This window comes from Falco naumanni, chromosome 8, assembly GCF_017639655.2.
Source record: "Falco naumanni isolate bFalNau1 chromosome 8, bFalNau1.pat, whole genome shotgun sequence".
In the NCBI taxonomy this organism is placed as follows: Eukaryota; Metazoa; Chordata; class Aves; order Falconiformes; family Falconidae; genus Falco; species Falco naumanni.
The window spans coordinates 11,528,071-11,544,149 of record NC_054061.1 but is presented as its reverse complement, the minus strand read 5'-3'; the positions used below and the strand labels follow the sequence as shown (position 1 = coordinate 11,544,149).

The window sequence follows — 16,079 nt, the reverse complement described above, 5'->3', positions numbered from 1 at the left end:
CTACATACTAGCTGTTCTCCAGGGCAATTTTTACTTTTTAGATTACTTCAAATATTCTGTTGTTAGGTGCATGGAATGGCATATCTGGTCTTTCAAGCCATCTCTGCATACCCTAAAAGTCAGCCTGCTGCTACACTCTACAGTCTTGAATAAAATCAATTTAACAAGTAAAGAGGTTAATCTTTTTCTCTCTGATCCTGGTCACAGTAGTTCTAGGTATGGTTTTAACAACTGTTAACAATAAAAGCCGCCTCCCCCCCCAGCAACAACAACAAATAGGTGCCTGGGATTTTATTTTTATTTTTTAAATAGATAGCGTTTTGTTAATCAAAAGAGCGCTACTTGTGCAAACCAGACTCAGCTGTGCTGTTTGTTCTGCTTTTACATTTCCCTCAGCTTGACCAGTCACATTGAAAATGAAATTGGTGGTTTTAGATTTACCCATTATACAAAAGTAACAGATTTGCTTTTAAAGATCTTACTGCGAGTGTCTGATGTGCTTCATAGGAGGGAACAAAGCCAGGAAGGTACATTCTGTGTTGGAGGTACCTGTCTGCGTTTGGTGGAGTGAAGGCGTATGTATAAGCCTGCTTGTTTTTATTTAGAGTTTAACGTCCTCTGAAGAGGTTTTCTCTTATGCACTTGTACTTCTGATTCTTAAGCTTTGGTTAGATGATGGACATCATCTTGCCTGAGCAGTCAGCAGATCACAAAGATAGAAATTCGCCTTGACACAAAACAGCATGCCTTTGGTGGGAAGGTTTCTCTAGAAATTCCATGGGTACTAAAGGAAGGGCGTTTCCTCTTGCCTTTAGTCTCCAGCCTTGGAATCATCTTGCTGTGACGACAGTCTCTCCATAGCTTCCTTTTGAGTCCACCAAATTCGCACAGAGGATACCCAATCCCAACGAGGGCTCTTCCCTCCCCACCCCACCCCCTCTTCTGCTTCCCAGGTACACTGGTTTTGAGGGGCAGAAGGAAGCTTCTGACACAGAAGCTGTGATTAAGTTCTGATCTCCCCTTTGTAACACCAACCTCCACTAAAGTTTTCCTGGAGAGAGAAAATGGAGTCCATTTGGGCACAGTTGTCTTTGAATGCCTGATAGACTTAATCCAGTTTATATTTATCGTGACTGAGTTTTTTTCCCATTTCCTGTGTTCTCCTTATAAAGCGTTTTATGCAAAGTGAATTGCTGCATTTTCAACTGTTAAGTGTTACCTGTGCTAGGAGCCTTAATAGCAGCAGATATTGAATGAATCATAGTCTATAAACTTCTGCTGTCTCTAGGGATGCTTCTTTCAGAGGTGGTAGCAGCACTACTACGCAGAAGGTAAGTTGTGTGGTAGCCCATACTGCAAACAGATTGAAAATTCTTAAGAGCTGTTGTTCCAGCTCATTTCATGTGCACTTAAACATGTTTCCTGAAGTGGGGTTGAGGTTGCTCATTCTCCACTCCCCACTTCACACCCGCCTTGGTTTCCTGAACTGCTAATGCACCTCTTCTGTCGTGAAATGACAAACTTAAAAATAGATACAGTTATACAAATCCTGTGGGACGAGCTGATTGTCTGTCTCTGCATCAGATCTGTAGCTTCTGTGGGGAACCAAATAAAGGTGACTGAACCAACCATCTCTGCTCTCTGAATCATATGTCTGTAACGCAGCAATATAACAGAAATGTTGGAGGAGACAGGTAAATGGTAAGAGGAAGAACAGAAGTGTGTAGTGACAAATCCCAAGGTTATGGCCTTGTCTCCAGGGAAAATTAATCCTTCTCAGAGTTAAGGATGATTCTTCTCTTCAGTGGCAGCTGAGTAGAAATTGTTAGTTGGCTGGATTCGTTGGTGTCTACATGTGGTAATTAGAGAGCCTGGTGTAATTCAGAGGGATGTGGCCTAAAAATGAATTTATTTAGACTGTCTGGATGGTAGATGCTCTCAAAGAAGAGAAGATACTAGATGGTTTCTAACCTGTTATCAGGCAGAGCTGCCTCAAGATGACTCTTACCAAAGATGAAATGGATGCTGGTATAGCCTTGACTGTCCAAGGTTATGTTTGGCAGCTGCCTTGCTCTTTGTGTACCTTCCCCAGTGCATGTAGTTTTCATTGAAAGCAGTCTGTCGTTTTGAATAAATGTATGTTCCTAGAAAGGCACTGTACAGCAGTTTTTCTGTCTACCTGAAAAAGAAACCCAGTATAATTAACAAGCAGAGTGCTTTGTCTTTTTTGACAAGAAGTACCTTTTTGAAAAATAAGTTTCTTAAAACTTAATGTGTCTGCTGTGCATGGATACCTCTGTGTCGCTGTATTTCTTGAACATGGCAAGTACGGTGTGTAAGGGCAGAAATTCTCCCTTCTGTGTTGTAACTCCATTTACTGGTGAGCACGCAATAAATGGACTTTGTGAGGAACAGGCAAGCTCTTTGTTATGTTAGTCAGGAATTGGGGGGGGGGGTGTAGAAATACTGATGACATGCCTTCTCAGATTCTTGATATTTGAGGCCTGTAGCCACATACAAACCAAAGAAAAGTGGATCAGAGTAAGAAGGACTTGACAAATGGGAAAAAAATAGCAGCACTGCTGCACTTGAATGTATCTCCAGTTCACAGGAGCTGCGCTACTTGCTGTTAGTGGATGGACATTACCAGCACATGAGCAGAAGGGGAAAGAAGTTTTGAAAAGTGCTTTAATTGGCTTGCATTCTGCCGTACAGGGGGCAAGGAAACATTTCTTGCATGAAATAGTTCTTAAAAGGCCAGCCTAATCTTATTTCACTTTGTAGAGCAGCGAGCTTGTCCTACAAACTCGGTGTTAGCTGGCGTGCCAGGTTTTAGAGCTTGCTTTCTTGGTACACGGAAGGGTCAGTGGCTTTAGTGTGTCACAGTCATGTTTTTTTAAAAAGGTTCTGAAAAGGCAGTCTTATTCCTGCTTTCTGACTTACACAGCTGTCTTGAGTGAATTGACCTGTATGGCAGATACGTAAATATTGTGTGAGAAGAGAGAATCTCAACGGAAATCTTGAGTGATACAGCCCGTATGGTTGCCCCACAGCCTCCCACTGGAGTGCCAGCTGCCGCTGAAGGCAGGGTTTATTATTTCTTTGTTCCTTCGTGCTGTGATTTAAACTTGAGCCCTTGACCAAAGGCTTTTGTTGATCCAGGAAGCCATCTCAACTTGGGAAGGTGTATTATTCTTCATTTCTTCAGACAACCAATCTGTCCCTCTTTGTGTGTGTCATAGGTGCCTTGCCTTTCTGTTTTTCGATCCCTTTCTCAGAGCAGTTGTGGTTCTTCCCAAGAAGGAAGCAATCAGAGATGGACTTTTTTCTGATACTATGAAAGCCCTTTGGGACAATTCAGGCGTGAGGCTTCACCAGTTGGCTTTTTCTTATCTGGGTTTTCCCCTGTATCTTGGAAACCCTAGGGACATCTTCCTACACCCCCACACCACCCCTCTACCCCTCCTTTTTCTTTTCTTTGAAAGACATTATGGTATCTGATGGATTACGGTGGAGATGTAGCTCCCCACTCATAACGAACGAGCACTTGTCCAGCACTGAGTTTCCAGCATCCAGCATGTTGGAATACAAACACTGGCTCCACAGTTCTTCAGATTTCTTATTGCAATAACAACATAATCTTCATAGTATTTTCAAAGTTAACTTTTTGTATGTGTACTCGGTAATCCCCTCTTTGTCTAGTTTAGTCAGATTTGCTGTAGAATTGTTAGTTGTATGGATAACTTGCACTGAAGTTACGTTTCTGCTGTTAAATGTGTTGTTCTTGCAAGTCACTTCAAGTAGAGGTGCTTGTTAACGAAGCAAAGAGGTTCAGCAGCACCAGGCTGTCTCTTTTTTCAAAGAGATCTCAAAGCTGCCGATGTGTAATAAAATTAAGGTAATTGTGCACTGTGCACTGGGCTCATTATTGAGAGTGAGTAATGTCACCAGGAATTAGTGGCCTCAACTTCAAATGTGGTATCTGCTGAAAAATAAATGCCACTTCTAAAAGCTAGTTAACATGGGAGGTAGGGAATCAAGTGTTGTTTCAACACCCACATTCTTCTGTGTGAATCACAACCATGGACCCTTGCTGCTAAGACGAGATGACCTGATGTATTTACGCCATCACTGACCTGCTAAAAATGGCGTTTCAGCCATGATAGAATTTTTAAATCATCTTTGACATCACAAATGTGATTTCCGTAATGAATGATTGTGTCCGCTAAACACTAACCCTTTTCAATACATGCTGCAGAAGTACCTATGACAGAGTCAGTATGCTTCAAAAAGAAGACTAATGTTTAAATATTCAGTTATTCTGGGGAAAAACACTATCTGCCTGAAGAACAAAAATATTTTTCCCCTGTCTGTGAGTATTAAAGCTACATTTCTGACTCATCTGAGGAGTGGAAAGGGATGAAAATTAATCTGTTTGCTGCTGATTTATAGTGCCTAAATTCTGTGCTGTGACCATGTGCCACATGTGAATGTGTTGCACTTTTGCCTGGCTGCGTGATTAACTGGAATCCAAAATACAGTCCAAGAGCTGCAAAATAATCTTTCCCTTACCCCTTTGTTAAATCAGTAAAACCGGACTTTACAGAAGAGCACATGAAAACATCCCACTGCTGCGTGCTCCAGAATTGTGTTTGAGTTCCACAGACAGAGCTAAAGCATCTCCTGTCTCTTTGCAGTGACTCCGCACAGTGAGTCAGTAGTAAAGGGAGATTTACAAGCTGTGCTCTAAATGTCTGCCCCAGGTGACATGGCCAGTGCATTGCTCCTTTGTTTGTGCCAGGGAGGGGTGGGCATGCTTGAGGGTTGCATTAAATGCTGTAAACTGAAGGAGGAATTAGTGTTCTTCCTTCTCTAATGCGAACTCCTTTAGGTATCAGCGTTTCCCTTTGCTACAAGACATGCAAATTTAACCAACAACTAGTTAGTTCTACCTGTAAGTATTTTTTTCTCATTATTGCCTTAAGTTCTTTGCTTCTTCCTCATGAAAAAGTTAACAGCATCTTACAGAGATGTTACTGTAGTATTTTATTGAAGCTCTTCTCAGACTTCAAAGATGTCAGAGAGGATTTTTCTGTTTGGAGGTGTGGTAATCTTCAGTGAAATTATGTATTTATTACTTCATTTCCTGAAATATTTCAGATCCAGACTTGAAACTGTTCAGGTGTATATAAAGCATGCCCTGGCAGGAGGCCCTGTTAGCAGCTCCTGCTGAGGGATTGAGCTCATCCCCATTCTCAGGGCAGGCATTTGAAGTATCTACTCTAGAAAAAACCACAGTGTTTGGGTAGACATCTTCTGCCCTCCTTGTCACCCATCTTGGGCTGTCAATCAGATAGATTTGAAAGGGAAATCAGGAATTTACCCCAGGGCTGATGATGTCAGTTTGCTTAATTCTGTTGGGTTTGACCTATCTTTGCCTCTGGATTGCCAGCCTCGGACATGGTTGGTTGTGGCTGTCCCCCTCAGATGACACTACTGCGTCCAGCTCGGACTTGCTAAACATTGATGCTTTTTGTGGCTCTAGGAGGTCCTGAAAAGTGCATGTGAAGAGCTTATACTTCTGTCTGAAGAAAAAATACTTGAATAGCAACAGCCCATATTGGTCTCAATAGAGCTTTTGAAGTCCTTCTGCTGTTCACTGGCACTTGAAATCTGCCATCCTTTTGTTTGGCTCTATTGAGGTGCACCCATCTATAATTTTACCCCATCATCCATTTGTGCAACTCCAGTAAGACAAGACTGAGCATGTAATTTCTGTCTCCGAGAGGACTGTTGCACACCTGTCCATCAGGCAGCCGGAGTTCTGCCTCAGACCTGGCTTAATCCTGCTAAGGTTCGTGAATGCTCTGTTCCAACCTGTTTAGGAATGATCCTTGTGCTGCTCTTTACAATGCTGTTTTACCAGTTTGTTGACATTCCTGTCAGGAAGGTGAGAAAGTTTTTTGCTATGTCCTTCCAGCATTGGATTGGGAAAAAAAGTATTGTAGCATTGTCTCATGTTAGTTATGAATGTTGGTTCCTGCAAAAGTCTGACATTGCCAAACAGCCTTTTTTTATTTCTTTGTTTGCAACCATGCTCTCAATTGAAAGAAAAGACAATAGATACACTGGATGTGTCAGGAACTTCCTTTGTTACACTGATGACAGCCTAGTTCTATCTTTAGCCTTGTATTCTGGTATTGCAAGGTCCAGCCTTCCCTTTATGAGGATACATATGACCTGGAGGAAGAACTTTCCGAGCAGACAGTTTGTTGTTTCCACTTTGCAACTATGTCAGTTGATCAACTCAAAGATATTACTTCGCCTTACAAGCCTTGCCTTTCTGAGCAAAGGAAGAAAGTTGCCAAAAGCTATATATAAATAATGTGCTGGCTGTCCTGTGGAAACTGTATGTGTGCATGCTTTGTAAGTGTAAAGTAATGTATCCCTAACCGAAGGTGGGGTACGCTGCTGCTGCTGCACAGTACTACGGATTAAGAGAGTTCACTTAGCAGTTACTACCAGGTGGTACATGCCGTAAACCTAACCCTGCCTTCTCACGGTCATTTAGGATATGACTACAAGACTGTCAAAGTGGATGTTCACAGTGTAGTACAGTGTGTCTTGCTGCGTTATGAGCTGGCTGGTAGAACAGTTCTGAACAGCCAGTCTTCCTCCAGCATTAGCAGTATCTTCCACTGCTTTGAATGTGCCAGTATCAGAAATCTGTAAAGCAGCTTTTGCAATATACAGAGCATGAGGTTCCTCTCTGTTCCCAGGGTACAAATACTTTCCCAAGTGACCAGTGCCTCAGGAACCTGGAGGCTCATTGGAATTTTTACTGCAGGTGCTTGCAGGAACATCGGACCTGAGGGCAAGTAAAACCTGTTCCCCTTTACCATGCATACAGCTCCATGGCCTCCTCCCTCATACATTACGATCGCCTCTGGTGTCTAATCCTCATTCTTTTCCCTTCCCAGGACAGTGTAAGTGATCCCCTGAAATTGCTTGGAGCTCTGTGACCAAGGCAAGAAGCCAGCAGCAAAAGGTGAAGGGTTTGTCTAGTAGAGTCTAGAAGTTAATCGAGTTTTTAACTCTTAGGTCTGATAGGAGCTAAGGGTTTCACAAATCCCTGATTGATTGGGGCTTAGAGTCTCCTGTTACAATAACTCATGTCCATTTCGCACATTTATTTGAGAAGTTTGCTTGATTTGTTTATTATAATTGCATGTAATTAATGAGGCCTTCTTTGGGTTCCATTCTCTACTTTTCATTTCATACGTTCATGGGTTTTCATTTCTCTGGTGTCTCACAAACAGAATTTTCAAGCTGTCATTGAATCCTATGCATTTGTATCTTCTTCTGACTAGGAGTTTAAATCAGAATTAACAAGATAGCTCTGTTCCCTAGCAATGCCAGCACATCTGCCATGCTCTTCAAAGTTCGATGTCTTGCTGTCCTTTTGAGCTCCCAACTTGCCCTTCTTTGAAGGCGTAAACCCAACTGCTGTTTTCACCATCCTGGATCAGACTAAATAAATTGTACTTTCTCAAGCTGTAGCCAGTGTCAGATGCTTTATGGGAAGGTGCCTGGTACCTTGAAGAGTATTGTTCCTTTGCCAGAGTATAAACCCTCCTAATCCAAAGCATGTCTTTTCCAAGCAAATGAATGTTCTGCCAGGATACTTGCACAGAGCCAGTCCTTTTCCTTCTGGACTGGTAGTCTCTTGGCCTTACTGCTATCACGTGGCAGTGAGCAAAATCTAGCCTGCAGTGTTTGTCTCTTATTCCAAACTTGTCTTTTTGCATTCCCTTGCTGTTAATGTTAATTGTGATAATTTCAGCATCCTTCTGCAGGCTTGAATACACGTTCCCTGCTTGCCTTCCCTTCTGCTGCTTGAATCAGATTCTGGATGTCATTCTTCAAGCTTCTATAAGCTTGTGTTCTATAAGTGTTCATCTATAAGATCTCAGCTGAGCTTTCTTCCTCCCTCCCTACCATCCAGCCTGCTCTCATTGCCTGTTGCGTGTATGTTGTCCACTCTTGATTCTGTGTTGTTCCATAGTGGCTGTCCTAATCTGAAAATGTGTTAATTCTACAAAACAAAGTATTAAAGCGTTATGAAATTCTCCTGGGTTGTTCTGTTTTCTTCTTCTATGTGCCTCTAGACTGTAAGTTCAAGGCTAGAATTCTGTTTGCCTGATGTCTGCCTAGCGAGCTGTGTACCCTCACCGTGCTCATAACACTAAGTGATTCTTAAAGTGTGTTAAGGTCCTGTGTAAGGACAACTGTTGTGAATGTGCTGTACTGTGCTTGCAGGGAGGCTTGAGGCTGTAAGTATAGACCCAAGAGTTCTCAAAACTCCAGGCAGATCAGATCCAGAGACTTGCTTAAAGCCATTTTCGAACATGTGTCATGGAGGTAGAGAGGGAGTGTAACCCTGTAGTCAAAGAGGTGGGAAGCAGAATAGCACAGAGAAGGTGGACTGTCTTTGAAACACTTAAGGCCAGGTGAGAAATGTGGCCAGGAGCCATTGATCACTCTCTGTAGTGTCTTTGCGCAATTCTAGTTTACTTATGCCATGTAAAACTTAATTTATAGGGTTTGGGTGTTACTTAGATGATTAAAATGGCAGTCTGAGAGGAGAGAACCCTGCCATGACACCAGCTTTCCGCTGAGTTATTTAAAAAGCTAATTTTATATTTTTTTTTAATCCTGTGATGGGTCATCATTTTAATGCTAGTAAATATTTCTCATTGTAAGAAAAAACTTCCTTTTATAGTATCCACATGCTGCTGTTTTTACTCAGTCCAGCAGAGAGCTATTTCCTATTTCTAATTGTTCACTCACACTCAGCAGCTCTTGTGTGTTCATGTGCTTTCTCTCTCTCTTTTTCTCTCAGCTTTTTTAGCCTTGTTGATCTATTATTGTGACTTTGGCGAGACGACGCCAGCTTTCAGTGTTTAATGGGCTGTGAGCAGGAACGCTCAGCTACTTCCTCTGCCTGTGAGACCGTGATGTCACCAGCTGCTTTGGGTTGCTTTACCATCCGCTGCTGCCGTTGCTTTGGTTTATGTGGAAAGAATGTAAACAGCACTTTCCAGCTGTTCTCAGGGCAGCTGGAAAGCCATAAATGGACTGTTTGGTTCAGGAATATTACTAATGTATTTAGGAGATGACAGTGAAGAGAGTCATAAAAACATACAGCTCCATGCATATCCTGTGCAGCACACTCTGTCAAGTGTATCGTAGTGGGTTGCTGGAATGGTTAAGAGATGCCATAGCTTGTTCAGAACTTGAGCTGGGCAAGTGAACTGTCTTTATACCTGCTCTCTTTCCCTCTCCTACCCTTCCTTCCCCCAGCTTCCACTCCTGAATGAAACATAGCAACGGTGTCCTAATCTCATGCAAAGCAAGTCCTGTTTTATTCATCCAGAGTGCCTCCAAGTTGTAAGTGATCTCAACAGATGAAGAGTGAAGAAAAGAAAGAAGATGTAGTTTTTAAACTCCCAGTATAATATTTGGTGTAGTAGGAACTACTGAATAAACATGGAGGTGTTTCGCCTTGACGCTGTATAGAACGGGAGTTTGGAAGCCAGTGTCTCTCATGCCTCTCCAGGGCTGGAAAAAGCATCAGATCTCACCCACTTGTGGTATATCCAAAAAAAGTCTGTTTTGGGGGAGAACAAGTCACTTCCTTCTTTAGGGTGTGTGTGTGTGTTTTTAATGCATTAATTAATTTTTATTGAGTGGTGGAAAAACTGATGTCAGAGCTGCATTGCGGCTGGATGTGCAGGAACACAAGGTTGTAGGAAATAATACAGCTAACATCATAGGGGCAGTGAAAGTTTAACCGTGGAGAGTTTAAAATAGCAAAGCTGAGCCATATGGATATTAAAAGATATGACTGAATCAAAACAACAGTCTAATATTAAACTGGATTTTGCTGGGGGAGCAGCAAACTTCTGGGTTAATCTCTTGTGTATCCAGTGTCCATGGGTAAGGTTTCTTGTCTCAACACCTTGATTTCTGACTTTGGAATTGTCAATTCCTGACTGTGGCAGGATACGAACTGCAAGGGGCAATATAGATTGTGTCTCAGCATGTTGCCAGGACTCTTTATTCAGGAGTCTGTAGAGTATCCTTTTCCTTTTACGGTGGTCTATAAACTTGTCCAGCATGACTTCTTCCCTGGCATCTCTCAACGGTTCAGATTGCACAGATCCATGACAGCAAGGCAGGGACAGGCGGAGTGAAGTGCTTTGGAAACGGGAGCCAAGAAGGAGCACAGTTACATAATTGTACAAAAGAAAAAGGGTTTTTTGTTTTACTTTGTTTTTCCTCCTCATATCCTTCTGTGAACTGAAAAATGTTGTTGGAAGGCTGGATGGAAAAACTTCGGCATCATTCATCCCTGTGGGGACATAAAATGTATTGAAATGTTCCACCTGTTTTATGGCTGTTACTTTTCCTCTTTCAGGTTTGACATCTACAGGAAGGTGCCAAAAGACCTTACACAGCCAACCTACACAGGGGCTATTAGTAAGTAATCCTTCTTTTTTATGTCCTTGCATAGCTCTGATCTAAAATTAAAGATTGCTTGGCTTCTCTGTCTCCAGGGAATTTTTGTAAAGGGATATTAAACACTGGAAAGGGTATCCTTTGTTGCTGAGACAGCTCATTTTGCCCAATCTGTCAGGTTGTACTAAACAGCAAAGTAGTTTGCATGGATTCAGGACCTCGGCAACAGAAAGTAGTAAAGATACGTTGTCATGAAAGGGAGCTCCTAAAAGCTAGTGCTGAAATGCCCATGCTGCTGGCTACTGAAGCAGCTAGAGAGCTTTTTGCTGGGGTCTTTCCATGAACACTAGCTGTGAGTCTGTTCCAGACACTGGTGGAGGCGGGTGACTGCAGATTTTGTACCTCTGCCTGGTGGGCATCCCCTCATTCGGTGTGAAAAACAACCCGTAACAGTTGTGTTCAGTTGGTGTGCCCAGGCCTTTGCTTGTGAAAGAGACTTGAGGAGCCAAACTGTTGCAACACGGAATCTGGGTTCTGGAGCAGCAAGGAGCAGTGTGGGTGGCAAATACGTGGTGGCCAGCGGTGAAGATGATTTGGGAAATGCTTATTTCTCTCATAGCATACTCAGGGGATTCATCTGATGTTGTAGGTGGGACTAATGAGCAGAGATTTTATTTCGTTGTTATTTATTGTGCTTTTAAAGAAGAAAAATTGCTTGGTCAGGAACCACTGATAGTGATCCACTCTCACTCCTGTGTATCAATGCATAGGCTTCAGCTGATACAAATCTCTTGCCTTGGGCCCCTTTTCCTTCCTTCCTCCTCCTGAGGGAGGCTGTAGGCTGAGTAATGCAATTTCACACAATTATATGCAGCGAGGGCTCTGTGCAGAGTGGTAAACATTGATCAGGTTGATCCTGCCAGGCCTGTAATTAGATGCCTAATGCAGCTTTCCTGTTCCATTGAACAGTGGCTTCCTTTGATCATGTAGCTGTGCTCCATTCATCCATTTTTGTAGATGGGTCAGTAGCCTTGTATGTCATTGCTGACGTGAGTGACGTCATATCCCTTGGTGACAGCAGGCATCAAATAGAACTGAGTCAGTGCCAGTGAATCAGTGGACACAAAAGGAAGGCCCTTTGTGAGCTAACGAAACTCCTCGCTCCTTACTGTGAGGATGGTCAAAGACTGGAACAGGTTGCCCAGGGTGGTGTGGAGCCTCTGTCCTTGGAGGTACTCAAATCAGCTAGACCCAGCCCCGAGCAACCTGCTTCAGCTGACCCCGCTTTGAGCCAGGGAGTTGCATGGGCTGATCTTCAGAGAGGTCCCTGCCAGCCTCAACTATTCTTTGCTTCTGTGAAGATAGCACGTTACTCAGATATTTACTTTCAGAGAGTCCTTGTCTTCCATGTTCTCCTGACCGCTGAATTACTTGTACGTTGACTCCCTTTTAGGTTTGCTGAGGCTGTGAACAAAGGGCTTGAATAAAGCTGTTTGCTAATTTAGAGGTGTATGAGATTTAGTGTTCTGAAAGAACACTTTGAACTTGTTAGTGATCCTGCCTTCTGTTTTGGAAACTAAGTGTTCCCACACTGTAACTGGGCTGCCTTTGAGAATTGGTCTTGTTATGAATCACCTGCTGAAGAGTGTGTTTTAGAAACAAAAAAACCATCAAAGGCCGTTCAGTGTTAGGCTTTCTGATCTGCAGTAAACAGCTCAAGTGATAAGTCTGTTGTGGGAAGGCTTGAAGGCTGTGACTCTTACTTAAAATTATTAGCTGACTTATTTCTCTCTATTGTTACTTGCAGCTTCTCAGGCTTTGATTTTTCTTCTCTAACTGGTTCTCCTTCTTTTTGTCAGAGTGTTTGGAGACAGGCTGATATAAGCTTTTGAACCACACAGGCAGCCAACAAACTCTGGTGGCTTTGCATGTGAGGATCTTGTGTGCAGCTTTCCTAATGGGCTCTCTGTCTGACCAAGCCTGTGTCTTGTAATTTGAAAGCCAGAAATCTTGCGTGTTTTAGGAGGCCGTGGATGAGACCAGCCCATTGCCATGCCAGTTTGAAGTTTGGAAAGGTGGCATTGTTTGTGAGAACTGCTTTAGGGAAGTCAGGTTGTAATAACATTGAGGGCTTGAGGGGGAAACATTCTGCCTCTGAAAAAATATTTTGGGATCTAGTAAACACACGATATTACTATGGCTGCAGCTGTATTTTGGCTTTCCTTAAGTCCTCCAAGTTTTAAAGAGCAGATGTAAAATAGCCCTTAGTAGCTGACTTAATTTAGGCTAGTTCCACATGATTTCTGCTGAAACTTTAGATCAATGTCACTTCTGGTGCTGGAAGCTTTCAGGAATAGGAATGGATTTACTGCCGGATTCCTGCAGTTACTTTTGGATTGTAAAAAGGCCTTTTGATACATTTGAGGTTTATTAGGGAAGAAGGTGCAGATCACGTTACAGAAGAGACGAAAAATAGCAGCTCTGCTTCTGACCTCCAAGGCTAAAGAGTTCAAGTCTTCCAGGAGGGAAGCAGCTCAGGGAGGGGAGAGTAAGTGTTAGGGTATTTTGGTGGAGAAGAGCAAGGCAATCTTCAATTGCAAGCAAGTTTAGAAGCCAGCTGGAGGGTTATTGAGTCTTTCTGTTATGTACGGCTATGTAGTTTCAGAAGTTGCAGTGAACATGGCAAGATACTGCAGGTCTGTGTAGCAACCCTTGTGACTAGTGAAAATCTGTAGGAATGAAGAAACCAAGACCAGTCCGTTGCATTTTACTGGAGTAAAGTTTGCGCAGAACAACAAACCCGCTGCTGTGGACTTCTCTGAAAAGCATGCAGAAGTTACTCGTTCCTTTTTCCCAATAAAAAATCTCTTCTTTCAGGCAGCACCGTGATCCCTGTGCCACTCAGCCAGTCATGCCATTGTTGTCCCTCTCCCACCAGATGCTTGTGCCAGTCGCAGGTCTTCCCACCCCTGCGTAGCGTGTTTGTGATGGCAGCACACTGCCGCTCCGACAGACCTGACTAACGTGGTGACAACTTGGCCATGTTTGGGGATGTAGGCAGCAGCAGCAGCACGTGCCCTGGCTGGCTGGCAGTTGGCATCTGGCTGGACAGGAGCAGTCTGATTTCTTGAGAGAGAGGGGCTTGCAACTTGGACAGCTGCTGTAGCAATCCTGCTATTTATCAGTCAGTGTGGATGCATAGTTTGCATGCACATGTTGTATTCACACATGGTAATGTTATCCAGAAATACTCTGTGCTGTTTGGCGACTGGGGTTTTAAATACACATCAGGAAATATCGAAGTTATGATTCACATGGCATCTGTAACAAGACCCGTTCCTTGCACTTCATAGCAGTTTGCTCCATTGAATAATAAATACTAATAATTTTATGCCTTAATATAGCCATGGATCCACGTTTGCAGTCTGTATGATGTGTTAAACACTGCGTTTCTTTCATTTCTTGTGGGGTGGGGAGGAAGGTACATAGATGTATGAAGGTACCATAGAAGGTACAGGAATGTACATAGATGGGGTGTGTACAAAAAGGTTAGGTTGTTGAAGCTAGTGCAGGAAAATTAATTTGGCAGAATTTCCCAGCCTTCTGGGATTACTGATTAGCCAACAGCAGTGTGTTTCAGTGCATCTAACACCAGCAACCTTTGATATATTGGTTGTGTTATCATATTAGAGTTTTAAGAAACCTGTCTTAGGTGGTCCTTTGAGCTCTGTGGGAACATCACAGTGCTCTTGCAGTTAAACTAAGCTTTATGCATGAATTGGTTTATTCTGTCTGATCCTAGCCTTTAATCTACTTTTCCAAATATAATACAGTTGTCAAATGTGGGTGGCAGGAACTGCACATTTGCATGGAAGCAAGTAAAGACCTTCGCTATGAAATAAGTAGCCGAAGCACTGTGTGTGTAAATTCTTATGCTGGGAACATCTTATATGCCTGCAGCTCCATGCTAAGGAGAGGAGCTCACGTTCTGCATCTGAAAAACCATTGGCTCTAGAGATGGTTTAACGCGTAAGTCTTTCACGCTTCTCAAGCTAGAGACACCTCCCCCACCCTGAAAATGTGCGTGTGTACAAGAAGAGTTTTAACACAAGAGCCGCCATGCTAGCTAGGTCAGTGCAAATGTCTGTGCAGCCTGGTGTCCTCTGGCCAGGAGTGGTCAGCAGCAGATGCCTGAGAAGGAGCACGAGGACAGGCTGAACACCTCACCAGGCCCCCGTCCGCTGGCAGTTCGGAACTGCCTGAGCTGGAGGTGGTACCTTTGCGCTTAGTAGCCCTCAATGGATTTCTCTTTCAGGACACGTATGATTCCTTTTTGAAATCTTACAGATTTTTCTTCAAGCATTCTCAACGTCCATAGTCATGAATTTTCAGAATTTAATTAGGTGTTCTGTAAAGGAAAACCTCCCCCTTCCCTCCCATTCCCATGCTGGAAGAGACAGTGGTAGTTGTTGCCCATTCATCTCCTTCAGGCTGCTTGTGATTTTATGTCCTCCTCTCATGTCCACCCTCAGTAATCTCTTCTAAGGTTGAAAACTGACAGTGCAGTTTGAAGACATTGAGAAGCTTTGAAGGTCAGTCCTTGCTAGGTGTTTCAGGGCATTCTTGCAGGATTTTTTAGTTATAGGTTAGTGGAATTTTACTGTACTGTGCTTGGTAAGTGTTGTCACAAGCCTTCCCTGCAAGAGCTGGATTGGAAGATGGACTTGAGGGAGCAGATGCTTTGTATACTGGAAAAGGAGAAGGTAATTTGATGATATAAATGGCAGAGAAGAATATTAAAAAGTTGGAAGAGAAAGAAGACTCTGGGAGAGAGTTTACAGTTAGTAGTACCAGGCTTGCATAGAAGTCCTGGAGAGTAGAGAGGTCTAGCTGATGCTGTGGAAAGCCTTTACAGGATAACAAGCAAAGAGGAATATGGGAAGCAATTAAAGAAGAAAGGGTTGTCTGTATGTCAGATGCTCTCCCCTGCATACTGCCAAAGATCAGAGATCTTGCGTCTGTGCTGTTTGGTGATTAACAGTAAGGAACACTGGATGAACTAGTCTTGTGCTTAGGTTACCTTTTTTGTGCTCTTACGTAGGTGTGTATGTTCTCATAAGAATTTGCTGCTGTGCTTTAAGTAGCCCTTTCTCCTCCCCCGCGCTGCATGGTGCACCATGCCGATGGTTTAGCTGGGTTACAGCAGTATTGCTCTTCTCTGTCTTGACAGTTAAGACTTGGAAGCAACTGTGTAACCGCCGGAGTTTTCTCTTTAGAAATTAATATCCCCTCATTTTCCTGCTGGTCTTTGACTTTGGTTTTCCTTTTCTCTCTTTCTTCATCCTAGCTAATGGATTTTTTTGGCATCTCTTTTAAACCCTTGCACTTTTCAGAGGGTCAGTACGTTAATCCACCCTTGAAATTACTCTGATGAGGAAGGGGAAGCAACGCATTTCTCTTTCCTCAGAACTATAAACTGACTAATCTGAAGAATGGGGCACAAGGCTTTAGGTCGCACAAGGGTCTGTCTCGGTATTTGCCTTAAGTACCTCCTCTTT

General features: G+C 43.1%; 1 protein-coding gene across 1 annotated transcript in view; it reads left to right on the top strand.

Moving 5' to 3' along the window:
* The window catches only part of ERGIC1 (endoplasmic reticulum-golgi intermediate compartment 1), a 58,042-nt gene that overhangs the window by 11,403 nt on the left and 30,560 nt on the right, over positions 1-16,079 (top strand). Inside the window, exon 2 of the mRNA XM_040602822.1 lies at positions 10,481-10,542. Within this exon, the coding sequence (XP_040458756.1) occupies positions 10,481-10,542 (62 nt within the window). The remainder of the gene's footprint in view (positions 1-10,480; positions 10,543-16,079) is intronic.